The sequence below is a fragment of the Lepisma saccharinum genome, chromosome 13, assembly GCF_977018435.1.
Source record: "Lepisma saccharinum chromosome 13, izLepSacc3.1, whole genome shotgun sequence".
Lineage (NCBI taxonomy): Eukaryota > Metazoa > Arthropoda > Insecta > Zygentoma > Lepismatidae > Lepisma > Lepisma saccharinum.
This window is the reverse complement of record NC_139241.1, coordinates 59,037,031-59,058,981: the sequence shown is the minus strand read 5'-3', so window position 1 is coordinate 59,058,981 and position 21,951 is coordinate 59,037,031. Positions and strand designations below refer to the sequence as shown.

Genomic DNA, 21,951 nt, shown 5'->3' with positions numbered 1-21,951 from the left:
ACAGGCATCCGTGATTCTATGCAATCCGCACAACGATAGTGTTTCTCGGGTTGTCTAACTTTCAGGCTGTGTCCCGAATGGAATCCATCGTTTTCAAAGTTCATCACCTATCGGCATGGGGGGGGGGGTGACCTATATTAGATTGATTTAGTTCATTTTACTTCGCATCTCTGCCACTTTTGGCTAATCGCGAAGATGACGACGAATGTAAATGAAATGGATGAAAGGACAATCACAAACATAGAGGTGACGCAACACGAGCTCCGCAAAGGATTATATTGGATGAAAGTTAAAACGCCAGGGCCTCGTTAGTCTGCAATATACAGTCCAGGGTGACCTGGAAGGGAGGTTGACATTTGGGTGTCTTGAGACGCTTCGTTTGTTCGACGCTACGAACCCTCGAAAAAAGAATTTTTGGGCATGTTCCCATTAGCTACGCACAGAGTTGCGATTTCAACAGTGGTTTTGTAAATACGCGTCCAAATAGTTACATTCCTGTTCTGAATATATCAAAGCAGACAATTCCTCTTATTTTACATCACAATTCTTGTTGTCAACGACATGAGATCCAATTTCAAATATCATTTCCTCGTTTGTCCGTGATCCGTCAGCATTTATGAATATGGAAGGGGGGAAAAGCAAGGGACAAGTTAGCAATTTGAGAAAGCAATTAGAACCCGGATTTTCCTTTGCAAATACCTGCACGACCGTGCATATTACAGACACGGAAAAATTTGCATCTCCACAGCATTGCAATTAATCTCCAGTCGAAATGCATTATCGCTTTCGGTGATGAATACCATTTTCTCCCGGGCACGATTTATTAGCTAACCCTTCTTACGCAGGGTCGAATTTCACGTGTAGATAGCGCCACGGTGCATAGGATAGAAGGAAGGGAGACTTGATTTTTGCAGTGTTGCCAACTTGACTCTTTTGAAACTAGATCTGGTCCTTTTCTTTTGATGTTAGTTCTTGACAACGATTAGAGATGAGACAAGTCTCGTGTTGACCGAGAACGAGATTAACCTCTGTTAAATCGAGACGAGAATTTGTTTGCTTGAGTTTGTTTTCAAGTCCATTGTTATGCACGGAAAGGCTAATCGAGATTCGACCCACGGTTTAGTTTTGGATTCAAACCACCACTCCTTGATTACAATGCGACGAAGTGACCACTACGTCATCAGGGAAACACGACACGAGAACTTGTGTCCGAGACTTTGAACTGTAAAGTACACTCAATATCGTACCATGCCCTGTTCGGTTAAGAAATATTGACCCTGGCAGACCATGTCAGCTCCTGCTCAGAAATGTGTAGAATAAGCTTTCTACAGGAAATGGTAAGAACACTGGCCTTTGGCAAGAGGTGACGAGAGGCCAAGGGAGGGTTTATATACGTGCGCATGAGAGCGACACGAGGCCTTTTAATCTGGAATCATCGGAGAAGCAGGAGCTACTGGTCTTATTTCTAAACCGAACAGGGTAAGCTAGTCTACACCCATTCTGCCATTTGCATTGCTCTTCAGTCTAGAAACGAATCATGAGTCTATTTTAATGAATAGTTAGATATTTGTACCTGCCCGTTCAGGGCTGTCTCTACCATCAACTAGTACTAATCGGGAGGGGCAAGTTACATCCCTATTTAAGATCCCCACGTAGCAGAGGAACGCTACGTGGTGGATTGATGCGGTCATTTTCATTTTATTTTGGAAATGAAAAGCGTTATGCTTTGTTTTTATTCATTTATATAATTTGAAATAAACGAAAATTGAAAGGATAGGCATCGCTACGTGGTTTGAGATGCGTGGGCTTTTCATCCATTTTTACGGAAATGTGATGAAAAATTAGAGCAACGTGGTTCTTTTGGAAATGAAAAGCGTCATGCCTTGTTTTCCTAAACAGACATGAAAATTGAAAGGATAGGCATCGCTACGTAGTGGAGATGCGGATTTTTTTCATTTATTTCACTCTGAAATAAATGAAAATTGAAATTTGTTAAATAGTGACATGTCAGAATTGTTTTTCCCCGCGAATCTTTATTTTTGGGGAAAGCTGCGTAGCACGCAGTTTTAATGTTAATGATGGTTAATGTCGATAATCAGCTTTAATTCAGTCCTTACCCACCACACCCACCCAATAGGCTAATCACCCGCTGCATTAAAGCACATTACAATGCGGAGGAAACGAAAATAGAATGTTTCCTTTGGTAGCCACGGGCAATGAGGCAACAGCTCTGCGCTCTTGCTTCGTCGCGGTTTTCCGCGTCGGTGCGATGTGGCATAAGGTACGTCCGTCATTCCGCGCGCCGGAAGGTTCGATGTCGGACGTTCGAGTGTCATATTCCGCCCAGAATTTGGCCAGCCCGGGCACGTCTACCGACGAGCCCTTGTCGTTCCGCTCCTAGTAACGCCGTGGTTCGCTCGAACCCGGTACCTTCGGTCAGGCCCTGATGGCTATGACAGAACTACCACCTGGGAAATTTTCATCAATTCCCAGGATTTTATCTAAATTTTGAAAGTGGCACTTGATTTTGATGACCCTTGTTTTTGCAGTAGTCTCTTGAACAATTTGGTATTTTTTTTTAACGTAAATTTGGTGCGTGACTTATATTTCGGCTATAAACGATACGACTCAATCACACCATGGTGTGTGTACTTAGTGGGTCACAGCAGAGAGTATTGCTGAAGTTAATTGTGTTTTTAATTAATTAAAGTACTTTAAAGTTTCAATTTTATATATATTTTTAAAACAGACCGTAACTTGTTAATGATCCGAAAAGTAACGCCGTTTGTGTTATGTGTTTTAAGTTAAACTGTTAAAGATTATCGCAAGGAGGATATTAAATTTTATCACGTATAGTTTTGAAATGCACAAGGATCAGTGGTCGACTCACTCGTAATTTAAAATGACTGAAATCTCCTCGACCCGAAGATGGGAGCCTTGGTACTAATAATTGTAGTGCAAATTGATAAGGAGATAGTCGAGAGAATACACGAGTCAGTCGCAGAGCATTTTTTTTTTACCTTGTTTAAGGAATATTTTTTTTACTAAAGTAAAGTTAATATGTGAAAAAACGAAAGGCTAATTATATTTCTAGGAATAGAGGAGCAATTATATGTCCGCTACTATACGCTGGCGTAAGTAGTAAGAGTGACGCTACCATTCGGCTAGAGTATAACCCGCTCGTTGATTCAATGTTCTAGCTAAGGGATAATAATAGGTGTTTTTAGTTGTACGCGCAGAAATACCGGTAGTGAAATATAAGAGTGCGCAAGTGTTTATATATATGTTTCAAGGAATAGAGGAGCAATGATGTCCGCTACTAAAGGTAGTAAGTGTGACGCTCCCTTCCATTGGTTTTAAGGTTATGTCTTCCCCTACGAATTAATTGCGTACACAGAGGTACCCGTAGCAAGAGGAATGACACTGTCATTGTAGCGCAATGACATAAGAATGACTTAGTCTGCATGACTTTTAGTTTGTTAAAACACCATAGTTAGGCGTAAGCCAACTTGTAATGAAAAGTAGAACGAGACGTAAGCGGTTTTCAAGGCGTGGAGTATTTCACATATTAACGAGATTTTTTTGTTATTATCCATATATTTATTGTCTCCTTCAGCTATTTATTAAAGGATAGCTTAATATTCCTCCTTTTGCGTTTTCTAGCTTTGAATTTTAAATACCTTAAATTTCATGTGTATTTATATTATGATATTTATATTTCAAGTTACGGCATTCCTTAATGTTTAAATAAACACTCTTCAGCATTATTCAACAGATTTCGTGTGGTTATTTAATCGCATCGCAAATCACTAAATCACTAAATAGCGATAAAAGTTAAAAAGGTTGTTTAAATTAAGGCAAAACTGGTTGTCATTTTTTTTATTAAATAACGATGAAGTATTGCGAATAGTATAATCAATCAAGCCCTCCCTTTAGGTATAATCACGTTTCATTCCGTCAGCTTACGATAGGTTTAAACACGCAAGTTTAATCTCTGCACCGAAAGCACGATTCATTCGTTGTTTTCCTTTTGTTCCTTCGAACTCAGGATATGTGCAGTCGCAAGACTCAAGTCAAAGATTTTTCTCCCATGTAAGTCGCCAGATTTCCGTGCGGAAATTTTCACATTCGAGTTAGCGGAAGAAGCATATCTTATTTCAGTCTCGGAGAGAGAGAATTTGATGACACATTTTTTTCTTTTCGTCTAGTGTTGGGATGGATGCGGAATTTGTTGTAGATGAACTTTACACTCAGCTGGCTTCGACCGGTGTTAATAAGAGCCGCTTCAAGGGCGCCTATTTATGCGATTTTTTTCTCGTTCCTTCATTATTTTCAAAAGTTTCCCGAATGAAATTTAATTACTTCTTACAGATTAATTTCGTGTTAATCTTCGTAAAGTAGGTAATAGCGAGTAATTGTGCTTATATTTTAATCTCCCACACGTCATAGACTTTAGTTGAAGTAATATCATACGAAAGGAACGTGATAGCCAAGAAATGTTTTCTAAATCAATAACCCAGATTAGTTTTACTTTTGAATTTACATTTTTTACCTAAGAGAGACAAATGCGCCCCTCCCCCCCTATTTTGCCGACGGTTTCAGACCGGTCAAGGCAACCTCCTAGGGTCACACCCGGGATGTTTATGGTTTGCTTTGAGCAATTTTAATTTGATTTTTTTTTGTTATTATTGTTTATCGTTTTTTTCTGTTTTTTTCTCCGTTTATTGAGATCAATTGATTTTTGATGATGAAATCATCCACACTCGTAGAGTTTTAGATACAGAAATAGCTATTCGAGCAATTTCTCCACTTTTTAATACCTCTGTAAATTTTTCAAATGTAATTCTTCCTGATTGGACTGACTTTCGACTGGCCATGGAGAAACTAAATCAGTCAATCGCGAACGAACCCAAATTTCATGAAATATTTTTGTCCCATTTTCCCGTTACTATTATCCTATTACTAATTTGGAACTTCATTTTAACTGTTTATTTATGCTATACGTCAGGCGTATGCAAGCGCAAACAAACCTTGACTAGTGACCGTTAACGTTGTGTCACTATGTCGCCTTGATTTATTTATCCATTTTTATGTACTTTTGTAATTAATGATTTTAACGTCATTGGAGCCATGTCATTTACTCCTTTATTATATCTTAGTGATCCCGAATTTACTTGTGGCAAGGTCCGTTTTAACAGCTGTGACGTTACCAAATTTTGGGTTAATTATTTTTTTTTCGTCAGTTCTTCATTTTTTACAATGCTTTGACACTTCTGACATGATATTAATGGATTTCGTCGGGTTAATTTTCTGATACCAGGGGATATATTTTATACCATCTACATATTACTTTTATATATTTATCAATATTTAATTCTAGATATTTTCGTTTATTTCATTGTATATTGATCATGTCCCAACACAGGGCATTTAGTGCCATGTCATAACTTTAGTTTTATATTGCACATTATTTTATATTTTGGGAGAAGCCAGGGGCTATATATATATATACTTTAGTCAATATATACATATATTACTTTTGATGAAGTCAGATTTTCATTTTAATGGTGTTCCAGTATTAAGGCGTCAAATGACATTTTCCGCCTTTTATTTTCTTTAGCCTTCATTCAAACTTTGTTTTATAATTTATATCACTTATTGGGCAGTTTATTTTATTTTAGTTTACTTATCTTTACTCATGATTTTCACTTGCCTATAGAAGACGATTACTTTACACATTTTTATATATTTTCAATATTGAATGACTGAGAGCAATGTAGTTTTCCCATGTCCAACCTGTTTCCTTCCCTGTTCGGGAATTCCACGAGTTCAAGGAATTTCGAAAGTCGCCCAGCGATTTTTTTTTGAGGCCGGAAGAGCAACGCATTCCTGAAGGCTTTGGAGCTCACCAGCCTCCTTTGGGTTTCAGCGGTGTATGTCACGTAGCAGCACCGAAAATCCTATTCCAAGTGACATCCCAGGATCAGAAGAGCGTCAGAAACATAAGAAGAAATGTCATCTTACAGAGCAACCCCCCCCCACGACTCTAACCCCCCTTAAGAAGAAGCATGAACATCTTTCATGTACATCGTCCCCTTTTGCAGACAAAGCAGACAATTCCTCTTATTTTACATCACAATTCTTGTTGTCAACGACATGAGATCCAATTTCAAATATCATTTCCTCGTTTGTCCGTGATCCGTCAGCATTTATGAATATGGAAGGGGGGAAAAGCAAGGGACAAGTTAGCAATTTGAGAAAGCAATTAGAACCCGGATTTTCCTTTGCAAATACCTGCACGACCGTGCATATTACAGACACGGAAAAATTTGCATCTCCACAGCATTGCAATTAATCTCCAGTCGAAATGCATTATCGCTTTCGGTGATGAATACCATTTTCTCCCGGGCACGATTTATTAGCTAACCCTTCTTACGCAGGGTCGAATTTCACGTGTAGATAGCGCCACGGTGCATAGGATAGAAGGAAGGGAGACTTGATTTTTGCAGTGTTGCCAACTTGACTCTTTTGAAACTAGATCTGGTCCTTTTCTTTTGATGTTAGTTCTTGACAACGATTAGAGATGAGACAAGTCTCGTGTTGACCGAGAACGAGATTAACCTCTGTTAAATCGAGACGAGAATTTGTTTGCTTGAGTTTGTTTTCAAGTCCATTGTTATGAACGGAAAGGCTAATCGAGATTCGACCCACGGTTTAGTTTTGGATTCAAACCACCACTCCTTGATTACAATGCGACGAAGTGACCACTACGTCATCAGGGAAACACGACACGAGAACTTGTGTCCGAGACTTTGAACTGTAAAGTACACTCAATATAACAAACCAAATATCTTCACCATGCCATTTCTTCAGACATATCACACAGACCTGAATATTTATAGATAGGCCATACATTTTCTTTAAAGTGATTGCAAAGTTGGCCACGTGGTTGCATACATAATGCATGGTGTACAGGGTGACCATCATAGAACACATGCAAAAACAACTTCTCTTCTTCCATGCAGTACACCTTGGACTCCATTCTACAGGGTAATCTTCCGTGTGGCTTGTGTTGTATCTTCATCCATCCTAATACAATGAATCAATGAAGAAATATCTTTAAAATAAGTTCCACCCGTTCAGCGTTTTGTGCAAATACGATGCTCTTAGCGGGCGGACCCCGGGGAATGCTATTCACCCCAGTTAAGAAAAGTTTCATAAAGAATCCCCCAGGCAGAATAATTTTGCATAAACATCCCCACATAATACATTATTCCCATGTTAATTCATACAAGCATATCTCAGACTAGATATTTCCACTTCGAGCACCGTGCAAGGATACTTAATAGCCTAACCGTTACAGATAAGACGAAAATGAACCTACCTGTTTGAAAGGAAATCTCATTAGCTTAATAATATCATTTAGAAAATCGAATCCGATCAATATTTCCAGAGTTACTCGACAATAATAATAATAATATTAATACAAATAATAACAACACGACTTCAGGGGGTGCCGGGTTCGAATCCCGGTCCGGGCATGGGTGTTTGTGAGTCTCCATTCATCAATTTCATCATAGGTATCATCACTCATCCAAAAGTGACACAAAAGCGAAGTAAAGTAACCTAAACCACTCAATAATAATAATAACAGAGTTTCAGGGCAGCCATTTTGATGACGTCACAACTGGTTTATTGGAGATCAGGAAGAGTGTCTTCCGGTGACTGACTGACTGATATTTGTTTTAGGCTCACTTTGTGCATTTAAACTGGGATCCGAACCACTGTGCAATGCGTCTTCAGCAGGCATCGAACCCGGGACCCCTTGATTACAAGGCGACGATCCCAAAATCCCCAGGACATGGAATAAAGGCACTGTACCTAGCTCCTTGTCTCTATAGCCCATTTAGACATTTTGCAGTGCAAAAGGTTGGCAACGCTGTCAGATTTCCAAAACCACAACTTACATTGGGAGTTCTGTCATCAAGTCCTTATCTCCAATGAAAAGGAGGTAACCGGAAGTGACGTCTCCGTACAAGGCATGATTGCATAAACCATGACTGCTTCATGAATTTCGAAATTTATGGATTATGCGGTGCGCTTAAAAGCAGGAGAGGAGTAATGACGGGATGTGATATATGAATCGCCAACGTCAAGTGGGAGCATGTCGAATATTAACATGTGTTTCGGCCGCTAAATGTCTTTGACTTAATTTTTCCGGAACTTCGTTTTGGCGGTCGGCATTTGATGGCGGAAGATCTTGCCGACCTCTTTAGCAATTCTATTAGTGTAAGGGGTGGAGGGGCGTAGTTAGTGGAGGGGTGGAGGGAAACACCCTCGTTTTATTGTTCTGAAATGTTACTCCATGTTTCATTGCGGAAACAATATTTATTTTGTTACTTGTTTATAGTGTCTTCTTGGTTGGTTGATTTGCTTTATTTTACTTAGCTTTTCTGCCACTTTTGGCTAATCGCGAAGATTAGGATGAATGGTGGTAAGGCGAGATGAATGAAGTGGCAATCACAAACACAAATGGACAGCATCCAATACGAGCTTTACAAAGGATTAGCATAGCGCCAGAGCTTCGTTAGGGCGTCCTCTTGAAACTTTAGTTTGTGTGTGTGTGTGTGTGTGTGTGAGAGAGAGAGAGAGAGAGAGAGATTGATTGATTGATTTGGTGTTTTAGTCCACTTTATGCACAGTATCGGGACTAGACCTACAGTTTAAAGTGGGATCCGAACCACTATGTGCCTCCACCGAGTATCGAACCCGGGAACCCTTGATTACAAGGCGACGACGCTACCACTGCACCATCTGGGAGGCCTAGAGAGAGAAAAAAGGAATGCCCTTAGGTTTTGGTATCTTTAAAATATACCAGGAAGTCTGTCCCATTGAATATCGATTTCCCCTTTTTTCCTTTGGCGTGCTGGACATTTTATTATTTTTTTATCTTGTACATTGACTCAGTGTTGCGAGATGTATCCCCTGAACAGTGCTCCCAGATTGTGTATAAACTCATCGAACGCATGCAACTTGTTATTCACAATGACGGCAAGCATGTGGAACAAGTCATTGTGCGACAAATACACCGTACTCACAGACACGACCTCGGTCACCTTCTTTTGCCCCACCCTGTATATTAAAATTAAAAATTTAATTAAACATTTTGTTTGTTATTTAAGGATATGATATTGTAGGTTATTTAATTATGTATATGGAATTTTCTAGTTTGCTTATACCCTTGCACTAAGAAAAGATACGAATATCTAAGTGGGCTAGATTCAAATTAATATTAAGTATTATGACATATATTTTGTTCGTTCAGTTTGTCTACTTTATGCACATAAAGTATAAACCATACACCTTTACAATTTCAGCCACCTCTCGAAAAAAATCCTGCGTACGCCTGTGTTTACATCATCTTTGGTGTCATATTGCACCATTTACGGTCAAACACTCGATTAGGTGTTGCGTTACACCCATTTGGGTCTTACACCGATTTTGGTGGCAACGTAGTTGCATTTTTTTTATAGCGTGCGATACTAGGTTAAAACGGTCACCATAAAAGTGTCTGTTCCGTTCACATGCGTGGAACAAGCCTCTCACCTTCCGCCATAGCCTGTCTGCGTTACGGTGTATTAACGAAGCCGGGGAAGGTTATAATCTTCATAAATCATGATCCGTAAGACAAGCGAGCGGTTACTGGCCGCCGGAAGATTTAATTACGGGGCTTATCGTGACAGCCCCCATTACGCTGACACCCAGACGGGTTAGCAAAAGGAACGGTGTAACAAAGGAAGCTCCCGCGATGCTCTGGCTGGAGTTAACCAAACGGCTATCGCTCCCGCCTTCGGTGAGAGTGATCCCGGGTTCGATACCTGTTCGGCTGGACGTGTATGGAAATATAAGGGGGAATCAAATCAAAACGGGCAAGCCACCAAAAAGTTTCACTCACTCTCGGCCCCTGATTTTCGCTTATAAAAATCAAACTATTTGTTATAATGTAATTAAATTTGCTACGGACGTACCTTGGAGTATGAGAAGCATGGTGACGTCATTGGAGATGGCACCACAGTCTCTCTAGTCCTTGCGTGGGCATGCGCGTGCGTCTGGGCTATTCTGCCCTTAAGTGTCAATCGTAGGGACGTGTGCTTTCAGTCTGAGTTATTTGTCTGAGGTTCTGTTTTTAAGTCCACTTCATGCACAGAAAGGCTGATCGGGACTGGACCTACAGTTTAAAGTGGGATCCGAACTACTATTTGCCTCCACCAGGTATCGAACCCGGGACCCCTTGATTACAAGGCGACGACGAGTCTGAGTTCTTGGACCTGCTGTTGTGACGCACCTGATAGTGGCTCGTGTCTGTTCGGGTTCTGTTGAAAGTTCGTGCTTAAGATCAGTGGTTCGTGATTACAGTACAGTAACAAAGCAGTACAGTTATGAGTTGGTACTCAGTAGAACAGCGTGTGTTTGTCGCTCGCACGTACTGGAAAACGGAGTCCATAAGGACGTGCCAGCAACAATTTATTGCACAGTTTGGGGTCCGGAATCTGCGTGCAAATTCTTCCATTCAATATTTGAAGAAACTGGGAACAACGTGTGCAGGCATGCATTGAAGATGCTACCACTTTCAACACTAGCTTTGAAGTCACCATGCTTCTCATACACCTAGATATGTCTAGCAAATTACATTACATTATGACCAATAGTTTGATTTACATAAGCGAAAATCTGGGGCCGAGAACGACGGAAACACCCTGTATTCTATCAAAAGTAATCGCCATAACTGTTAACACATTTATCCCACAGGAAGACAAAATGGTTAAGGCGAAGAGGGACAATTACGCACTAGTTGTGTATTTATTTCAATATCGTCGGATTGGGCACTGCTATTTAAAAACGGGACTAGTATGCAAGAGAGTATGCATTTCTCTCCATGTTGCAAGTGGAAACTGTTTTTCAAATTGATTAGTAAGCTAGACACGATGTTTGAAAAATATGATTAATAAGTATTTACAGAATCGCCTGTATTTATTCCTTATGGTAAATCAACTTCAACTTCAAGTTGCGGCTAATCAAATGGGAGTTTCGACTTTTCCTGCTACTATGACATAGTTCAACATGTCCCTTTTTCGTCTATGTACTTTTCTACGTCATTGATTGTTTGATATTCCCGAGAGAACGAATAAAATAATGGTCCCATAAGCCTAATGCATTTCTCCTTGCCTCCCACAACCATCTTGGCAGTGTTGCCAAACCTGATGTGTATATAACAGCTAAATTTCACCATTAATAGAGCTAAAGATGACTTTCAAGGAGCTAGATTAACGAAGCCTGCATAAACTGCCTCCTAGGGTACTTTCAGGTGTCAGAGGGGTGAGGGCGCTGCTGATACCATTAGCTTTAAAGTGATGGCAATTTAGTTTTAGTTTTCTCCGCCTAGATTTGGCGGCAGCACCCATCTCAATAATCAACTGATGCTCATATAAAATCGAAAATAAATGATTCACAAATAACAGTATTGTCATCTTGACCTTAGCCACGGCGCTATATAAAAGTAGCTGGGGATGTAAGAGGGGGTGGGGTGACACCGCCACTATAACAATATCACGTCACGTGCAAAATGTACACTCATGGCAAAAGTTGGTCTTCGTGGGCCGGAGCCAATGGTGGCATCATAGTGGGGAAGGGGGCTGGTGCCACAGTTCACAACCAAACGACTGCACGAAAGAGCCAGATCTGGCTCCAAAAGAACGAAGTTGGCAACAGTGATCGGCAGCTGAAGCAGCGAGAAATACCTAGGGGAAATTGTTCCTCTCCCCTTAATTGTATTGTTGTAGAAGGTTGTCGGCCTCTGACGGACCCACAACTTACCCAGTCGCATACCTCTTCGTCCGACTGATGTGAAAATGTCAAAATCGCGTGGGGAAGGATCTGGAATGTAGGGAGGATGTTGAAGTGTATCCCTGCCAAGCGCAATTCTAAAAAGACTTGAAGTATTGGGCCGCACCTTGTCATGAAGCGGATCGTCTTGAACGCATCTCTCTCGGAATCTCTTATGCCAATCCATCACACGTGAGCATGACACAACACATATGAGAAGGTGAATATCTTGTCCTTCAGCACCATCAGCAGTCAAAAAAAGAATCACACCCCTCTGCTTTCTGCTTTCCATTGTGATGTTAAACGAATACACGTATCCCTAATCCCCTACGCAATAAACAAATATCGAGTGTGTACGTACGATACTTACCTTCTTCTCCACAGATGGCAGTATCTTTCGTAAACAAGAATATTACCAAATTTTGCGGGCCTTGAGTTCTTTGCATAGTGACCCGTTTTTATTTGATCGACCCTTATATATTTCAAAAAGTGGTCGTCACATGGTCATATACGAGGGGTGACTGAAAAGTTCTCGGCCTACCCATGATGCATTTATCGTAGTTGAATGTTTCTTTAGCTAATCATAATATATGCCTTTGCAAAGCCCCATACCAAATTTCATAGTACTATCTTCTTTTGTTTTTCATATTTTGATGTTTGAAGTGAAGACGGTGAGCATTTTCTGAAAAATGGATAAAGTGAGCATTCGTGTGGTTATACAATACCTCCTGAAAAAGGCATGAGTGGACAGGACATCCACAAGGATATTATGGAAACATTGGGGGAGGATGCCCCATCGTATTCTACTGTGAAAAAGTGGGTGGCGGAATTCATGAGGGGGAGCACCTCTGTCCAAGATGCACCTCGCAGTGGAAGGCCGGCAACGGCCTGTACTGAAGAAAACATCACAGCAATACAGGATCTTGTTATGGCAGACCGGCGAGTGTCAGAACGTTACATCGCAGAGAAAGTGGGGATGTTCCAGGAACGCGTTGGACACATACTAACAGTTGTGCTGGACATGCACAAGGTGTCATGTCAATGGGTCCCGAAAATGTTGAGTGCTGAGAACAAACGTCAGAGACACCTCTTGTCTGCAGCAAACTTGACGCTCCTTCAGGCTGATCCTAAGACATTTCTCCAACGTTTTGTAACCATGGACGAAGCATGGGTCCACCACTTTCAGCCAGAGTTCAAAGTGCATTCAAAACAGTGGAAACACCCCTCGTCCCCCACCCCCAAAAAGTTCAAGTCAGTGAAATCAGCTCGCAAGGTGATGGTCTGTTTTTTGGGATGCGAGGGGTGTCATGCTGGCTGAGTATCTAAAAAAAGGTGAAACGGTGAACGGTGCATATTATGCTGCTCAACTGAAACGTTTGAGGGAGGCCATCAAGGTGAAACGTCGTGGAATGTTGAAGAAGCGCGTCCTTTTCCACCAAGACAATGCACCCGCGCGCACGTCCACCATTGCAATGTCCGCCATCGAGTCCTGCGGCTTCGAACTGCTTCGACACCCTACCTATTCGCCAGACTTGGCTCCCTCAGACTTTCATCTGTTCCCTAAACTCAAGCAACACCTCGGTGGAATCCATTGTCCATCAGATGATGACATCATGGCTGCGGTGGAGGACTTTTTTGCAGTGCAGGATGAAACGTTCTACAAGGAAGGTATCATGGGCCTACAGCACCGGTGGTAAAAGTGTGTGGCGCTGAAAGGGGACTGTGTTGAAAAATAGCCATGAACGATTGAGTTCCTGGCAACCCTTCATGGGTAGGCCGAGAACTTTTCAGTCACCCCTCGTATATATATATATATATATATATATATAAATAAATAAAAGTAATGGGTACAGAAGATCAAGGATGATACAAATTTCATAGTTACAATATGAATAATAAAAAATATTATCTATAGAAAATTTGAATGCAAATCATATACATTAATTATATCAACCTTAATAATATTATCCATACTTTTAACTTTATTAAAATTGGGCTCCTATTTTTAAAACACTTAATTTGTTCGTGTGACCTTAAAAACTTTCAAAACGTTTTCAACCAAATTATGACCAAATTTAAGATTTGTTTGTTTGATTATACAATTAGTGCAAAATGGGTTACTAAACCAATGTGAGGGCTTTTGACGAGTTAAACCCTTGCCTTGCGCACAGTGATGATATTTCACTAGGTTTCATAATATTAAGGCGACTCTCAACAAATCTTGCTTCTCGTTTCTCCCGCTAGGTGTCTGCACGAACTCCACGGCGCCCAGCGTAAGCAGTATTAATCGCATTTTGAGGAACAGAGCAGCGGAACGGGCAGCGGCAGAATTCGCTCGTGCAGCGGGCTACGGCCTCTACCCGGCCTACGGGTTCCCCTGGCACCCCGCAACGGCACCTCTCTGGTCACCCCTGGTCCCGACCTCTTCGGCAAGCGCTGCTGTGGGTCTGCCACCCGGAGCGGTCGACGCTGTTGCGACGGTGACGTCAGGTGGACCGAGCGATCTTCTTGGTCCACGACTCTCAGGTAAGTTATAATTCTACTAAATTCAACTTTCCTTATCAGTCTCTTCTTCTCCTTCCTGTTCTTACTCATCCCCTTCTTCCTACTCCAGTTCTTATTATCTTCCTCTCTTTTTCGTTCTTCATTCTAGTTTTCTCACCTGACTATTCTTCCTCCTGTTCTCTTTCATCTTCATTTTTCTTTCATTGTCTTTCGTCTTCCTCTGCTTCTCTTTCTTCATTCAATGCTTCCAAATGTTATTCAACTTTCTCAATCCTTCTCCTTCCCAACCACTTCCTCTCTTTCCCATAACCTATCTCTTCTTTTCCTCTTTATCTTTTTCTTCACCTGCTTCTTCTTCCCTCAGTTGTTTCATACTCTTGTTCTCTTTCTTCATCCTATTTCCCATATCTATTTCTACTATTCTTCTCTGTTTTCTTCTTCTCGTTTCCCCCCTACTCATGGGCGTCCGGAAGGGGGGGCAAGGGGGGGCCGTGGCCCCCCCCCTGGAAAACGAAAGTCAACCAAAAATTACATATTTCACACATATAATTTAATTTCAGCCACAATAATGTGTGTTACTTATTGCACGAACATGATAAATTCAAATTTAAGCAATGTTTTTTGAAGGATGAACACTATTATTGGGGAAAATATGCCATGTTGGCCCCCCCTGGAAAAAAATACCTTCCTTGCCCCTCCCTGGAAAAAATCCTGCGGACGCCCATGCCCCTACTTCTGCTACTTCTAATCTGTATCTTGTTCTTTCTTTGCTTCCTCCAAATTTTCTTCTACGTTATCTTGTTCCCTGTGTCTCTCTTCATTATAACCCTCCTCGAATTCTTCGTCCTGTAGATCTTTCTGCATCTCTTATGGCAGTGTTTATCAACCACCTTGGCATCAATTGTACCTGGCAGCGAGAGGTTCATTAGATCCAGTGGTTGACAAGTAATATAAGCCTAATTTTATATTTGTCAAACAAGTCTACGCATAATTTATTTATTAATATTTTAACTTCAAGTATGTATATTAATTTATGTACAACGTTAAAGAATTACAGAACTATTTAGTAAATAATTGACCGAAACGAAGACTCACGAAGGTTGAGATGAGAACCACAACATTATGTCACTATAATTTCGTTTAGGGGCATCAACAGTTGGCTCTGGCTGCCACGGAACACAAGTCCACAACCAATGGCGGCGATTAGGGGGCGAGGGGGGCTAGTTGCCCCCCCCCATTTTCGCCACTTTTGCCCCAGTTTTGCACTTTCCCCCACCGATTTTGGAACCCAATCTCCGCCACTGTCCACAACTGTTAAGCACTACTTGCTGCTAGAAGCCTGATGTCCTCAAACTTTTTACCCCCTATTCACTAGTACATAAGCAGAGAATAAACCACATGCACACCTTGCATGTGTTTGTCCTTCGTATATTAACCCGATCGTAGTCAGACCACCAACATGCTATTACGTTTCTAATCGAAGCAATGTTACCTTACTTAAGACTTACAACTGCTTCTTGCACAAATACAAGGCGCCATATTTGTTTTTACATCGACGCAATGAGCAACAGATGGGATTACAGGATATAAAATGTTTATTAACTTCTTTTCCCCAGTGTTAATAACACGGTACCTACAGCATTAAGTATTAAGTGGACAACTACAGGCAGGCATAAGAGCGTCTTGATGAAGTTACGTCATTGTTTTTGCGCAGTGCCTAATGGGAATAAGATTGACGTATTGTGCTGCCATCTTTCGGCTAGACCTGCCATTAAGTTCGAGTCATCGACATTTGACTTAATCATGATTCGGCGTGCGACAATTGGTAGACACGGAGTAGCCTGTTGGACGCACGGAAAACGGTACTCAGTTGTCGTGAGGCGCTTCTTGCGTAGCCAAACCAACCGCGAGGCAATCAAGTTCATTATGACCACGGGGCGTCGGAAGCGGGGGTAGGGGGAGGTGCGTTCCCCAACTATAATCTAGATGCATGCCATTTGGATGGGGGAAGAGATGTCAGAAATAGGCCGAAATGTTGACGACGGAATCAGGATAACACCATTTATGATCGATTGCGTCTTGCAGAATGGCTAAAGTCTAACACTTGATTTTTCGCAATTCGTAATATTCCTCGAGCAGTCTCTTATAGGAAACATTTTGTTTTGAAAAAATATCAATTTAGTTTCATTTTTCAGAAACGTAGAGTTCGGTTTTATTCCAACTACCAGATATGTGCCTATGTAGTCTCTCGTTAAAAGATGCTTAAGGCAGAGCCATCTGTTGTGCTGCTGCTAAACTACTAGAAAATTAGTAGCGGGCTATGAGAATTCATACAATGCTTCCTGAGACCAACTGAATAATCTCGTATAAATGTAAACATAAACATTGGTGAGGTCTTGCCCGGTCCCCCCGGAACTTCCGGTTTAGGCCAGTCCCCGTTGTTACCAGTGCAGATTCACCGGCATAGGAAGTAAGAAATGAACGCTTGTTTTCATCAGTTGTACGACGATAGTCAAGAAAGGTATTTGTTAAAGTTCTACTATAAAGGAGTGGACGTCTAGAATCCATCGGATGATCAACTGCAGAGCAGATTATTAAAATATGACGTGTCTTTTTGGCCGCCAGTTGTATAGCATACTAGTACATACAAGTATCTCATGTACATGCACGACGAACTCAAAACGTACGAAAGTTTAGATATATTATATTATTTTGTAAATGGAGAAGTGAGGGATAGATAATTCTATAAAACTAGTGATATTATTATATTATAGAGTATGCTTAAGTGAATCTTTGCCAACAAATCTGCAGAAGTAATGAAATGACACATAACAAATGCTAGTAAATATATGTGCTTTCAACGTCGCCTTTCCGCCTGAGGGATTTAGGGAAAACCTATGATATGGCATCATGGACGTCCAGAAGGAAGGCCGTGGCCCCCTGGAAAATGAAAGTCAACCAAAAATTATGTATTTCACACATATAATTTCATTTTAGCCACAATAATGTGTGTTAATTATTGCATGAACACCATAAATTCAAATTTAAGCAATGTTTTTTTAGGGAACAACACTATTTTTGTGGAAAATGTGACTTGTTTGCCCCCCCTGGAAAAAAATATCTTCCTTGCGCCTCCCTGGAAAAAAATCCTGCGGCCGTCCATGAATGGGATGCCAGTTTCACCTGCATGAATTTACTTCAAGCAACAAGGGAGTTTTCAGACTGAAGCGACAAGCGATATCGGGATTTTGCACAGAAGCATTCGATCTAAAGTAAACCAGTCACGCTTGTGCAAGTAACAGGCCGGACAACACAATGCACGGTATTGATAAAACGGCCCATTCCGAGCGACAAGCGACACATGCAATTTGTCGTGTCTCTTTAATTCGGAAGGTGTTGTTTATTTTTGAGTGTTGGTTTCCAAGAGACACGTAAGCACGTGTCACTTGGACTGGGCTGTTGTTTTCTCAGTACCATGCATCGTGTCGCCTCGGTCTGTTGTACTCGTATGCAAAGTGAATTGTTTCCTTTAGAGTAAAGGGGCTGTTGCTTGTCGCTTCGGTGTGTAATCTCCGTGCCACTTAAAATTGAATCCTCAGTGATCAATGAAATTTTAAGAACCGATGCGACACAACAAGCTGCACGTGTCGCTCAGATTTCCAATGATGTGTATTGTGCCGCCTGAGACTTGATTTCCCATGAGCGGTAAATGCTTACTTAAAGACTAAATGGGCCTGTGTCGCTTGTCACTTCGGTACGAACCACTGCTGTTGCGTGTCGCTTCGGTTTGAAACCTCACTAAGAGGTTCACCACAACACAATACGCAGATAAACGATCAACATGCTTGTAACAAAATGCAAGTCGTACAAATCCTTTCCGGGTACCAATCCTTTCTTCGTTCTGCTTGTATCAACAGGTTTCGTCTCTCTACGTCCTTCAGAAACCTACGAAGAGATACTTGACTCAATAAATTTGTTCCCGATCGAACTGTGCAACCATATGCTACACAGCTGACACTCTATTTCCTTGTAAAAGAATCTCCACTTTGCCCTTTCATATTAACGTCCATAGCATCCTAAGCGTAACCGGATGTTCGAGGGGGACCAGACGAGTGCGCATGCTCCGCAGAAGCTCCGCCTTTAACACCGTCTATTTGAATAAGCCTTCTCAACGAACAAGCTTTCACCTGACTCAAATAAGTAGAAGGCCACAGAATATAGCGTCGCGTGTGATTGCAGCAAGGAGATTGTAAATAAACATTAGATCAGCATTGCTGATCCACTGAATACTGGATGAACCCAGATGAACAAACAATGCAACGTCTAAAGTAAACAATACATGGATTTTACTTGTAATGAGTTGTGTTCTAAAGAAAGTATTGGTGTAGAAACATGCTATTGTCTGATTGATCCCTGAGCAAAACACATAAAAGTCGTCAAGTAAACGATCAGTCCGCTCAGTGAGCGGAAATAGTGCTCGATGATCATTTAGAGCCACGCCCGAGTCCGAATTTGCATACGTGCCGTAACGTTGTTCCCATGGCTTTCATATTGTCCGAATCGAAAGGTTCCCGAGTGGTACAGTTGATATTTTTACCGCCAGGTGTCAGTTCGATCGTCACCCACCGCACTCTGGAGCGTAGGCGCGCAATTCAGAAGAAGGCGTCAACGAAACGTCATACTGTTTTGCACCTATTTACTATACTCTGTTTCTGGAATCTGTAGAGCAAGACCGCCTATAACGGAAGAGAAGGGGATAAAGCGAGTTGGCGGAGCAAAACAGTGCGCGTTGCTGCAAACGGATGGTAACTACACCCGCTCTCCTTCTTACGAGTTGATTGGTGGAGCCTTCTCGAGTCAGTTCTTGCGCAGAGACTTGTTTTCTTCATTCTCTCGCTCCAGAGACTCCCGACATTGAAATTGAAATTGTGGCATGTGATTTCCTCTTTTAGAATCCTTCTAAATACAGTGTTATCGACAAAATGTCCAGGTAGCAATAAATTACACGTGGCTTATTGAATAAACGTCGCGTCTACATAGTAAAAGTTTCAATATGGCTGCCAAGCGTTGGGTTACAGCGAGTCGAAGCGTGCACCTGTCGCGCTTTCCAGCTCTTCTCTCCTACTCCACCTACGGTGCCGGTTCGGACTCTAACGGTACGGCTGGAACGGCAGCAGCTGCCGATTCGGACACGAATTAAGCCCGGTGAACGGAATCAATGAACAGTTCTGAAAAGGTGCTGCTGCCAATTTTTCTCAAATCTCTCCCCCAACTGGGAAATGAATAGGCATCATTGTTTCGTATCTGACGCCAGGGACAGGCAAGCAATCATTCCGGGCGTTGTTGCCATGTTATTCATCGTCGCCAATCAATTGGTCCGCGGACAAAGCCTCCGATGGCCGCGAGGAATGTAATCTGCGATGTACATTGATTTCGTGGCTTTTGTTCCCCCGGCTCCTGACACACGAGCTATTATTCCACTGATCCTTCGCTGCTGGAGATTTTCTCAACTTGTCCTCCTCTGCTTATTGTTGCAGGAGGTCATGCACCTTCGTAGGAAGAAGGGCTGCGTCTGCTCTCGTGGACAATTTGCTTCGGGAAATTTCATCTTCTTGCTAATCCTCCAATATCTTTTGGTTCGTTCACGATCTTGATTGTTGCAACTTCGAGTCCTAGATCGGGCTTGACTAAAAAAAAAATCGCGCGCCATCTTGGAACGCATTGACCGACTTCGCAAAAATCCTGGACTTTGGTTGTTTTACTACGCTTTTCTGCTACTTTTTGGCTAATCGCGAAGGTGAGGATGAGTGACGATATGATGAAATTGATGAAGGGACATTCCCAATGAACACCCATAGGCTGGGATCCGAACCCGGGACCCCTTGCGTCGTAGCACGCTGTGTTAACCACTCCGCGACGGAGGTGGGCACCTCGACTTTGAGCTTTTGTTAGACGTCAATTTTATGCACCGATAGGCTAATTGGGACCGGACCTACAGTTTAAAGTGGGATCCGAACCACAATGTGCCTCCACCGTGTACTGAATCTCAGGCCTCTGTGCAGTGTGTACTCTTGCCGTTGGGTGTACTTCATACTTTAAAGGAAGCACCCAAGGGAATAATAATAACACAGAAAAACTGTTCTTCAGTTTCAGTAGTTGAATTTTCACAAACTAAATAATACAAGAGATGATACCAACGTCTATAAAACGATTTCATTGTAACCGACTATCTACAGGTTAGTCCACAATCACTTCTGAAAATACACAATTGCATCACAAATTACAAATGATTGATTGATGTATTTGGTTCATTTTACCTCGCTTTTCTGCCACTTTTGGCTACTCGCGACGTCGAGGATGAGTGATGAAATTCATGAAGAGATGCAAAGAACACTCATGCCCAGGCCGGGATTCGAACCCGGGATCTTGGCGTCATATCGCGCTGTGATAACCGCGGAGGATGGCACATGCTAGAAATGACGTCATTCAAAGAGTATTATATGTGCAGCACAGCAGTTCAAATGTTCAACAACTCAATAATGGGAAGGCTTAGCATAATCCCCCTTCCCATTTTTGTTTAACTTTAGGCCTAGTTAATTATCAGTTCCGTGTAATAAATTTAACGAAAACGGTTGCCATTGAAAAGAAATTACCGGTACGTGCATAAAGTATGACAATTCACCTGGTTTTTCGTTTCCATGTGGGTGTGTCCTCCTCATGACCCCATGGTATTGAAACTTTTTAAAATGGACAGACTTGAAGATAGAAGTGCGAAACGACGTGTACTACATATCTCATTTGGAGAATACTTTTAAAGGAACACTTAGGTATGGTACAGTGGGATCCATAAGTATTACCATGCAAATTGTCCATCACCATGTTCGTGCACTTTATTTGACCCAATAAGAACTTCAAGAATTAAAAGAAAACTCAAAATAAGCTGTTGACAATTTCTGCACCAGCATACATAAAAATCCATCGCTTAAAAACACACAGGATGTAAGAGAAAAATGCATGAAAATAGTCATGGACAATTTGCATAATAATACTCATTCCACTGTACCTGATATTTCGAACATTATGTTTCATAACAATGTTTCTTGTTACCGGATCTGAAGCATAAAAACAATTTGTTTCTACTTTTTCTTATTAAGACTTACAATTTACATATACCAAAGTGAAATATTCAATTCTCTATTATCATTTTAATATTTCACATCAAGAAGATCACCACCCAAAAAAATGTTTCTAAGTAAATATGTCGCTCCTGTATCTCTCTTGAAAGGTGTCAATGTGCATATATAATCGTATTATATTACATTATGTTAGTTTGAGTTCAATTGTAAACTATTTTACTTATCTGTTACGGTATGTCTTATCAAATGCAGGGTTGTTAAAGGTACAGGAATCCATAAATTCTAATGGGTTCTATTGGTTTCCGCTGTAGGACCGGAAGCTTTTATCTCGCACAATACAGATAAAAAGGTTCTTTACGGTCCAGGTTCTGGACCGGAATTGATTCTTTTAAAAAATCCTGGACCTTTAACAACCCTGATCAAATGT

General features: G+C 41.4%; 1 protein-coding gene across 5 annotated transcripts in view; it reads left to right on the top strand.

The window, feature by feature from the left end:
* The window catches only part of LOC145997331 (paired box protein Pax-6-like), a 358,136-nt gene that overhangs the window by 327,819 nt on the left and 8,366 nt on the right, over positions 1-21,951 (top strand). For all 5 annotated transcript variants that reach the window (XM_083134250.1, XM_083134249.1, XM_083134252.1 and 2 more), the window contains one exon: positions 14,128-14,409. In XM_083134250.1, coding sequence (XP_082990376.1) covers positions 14,128-14,409 — 282 coding nt within the window. The remainder of the gene's footprint in view (positions 1-14,127; positions 14,410-21,951) is intronic.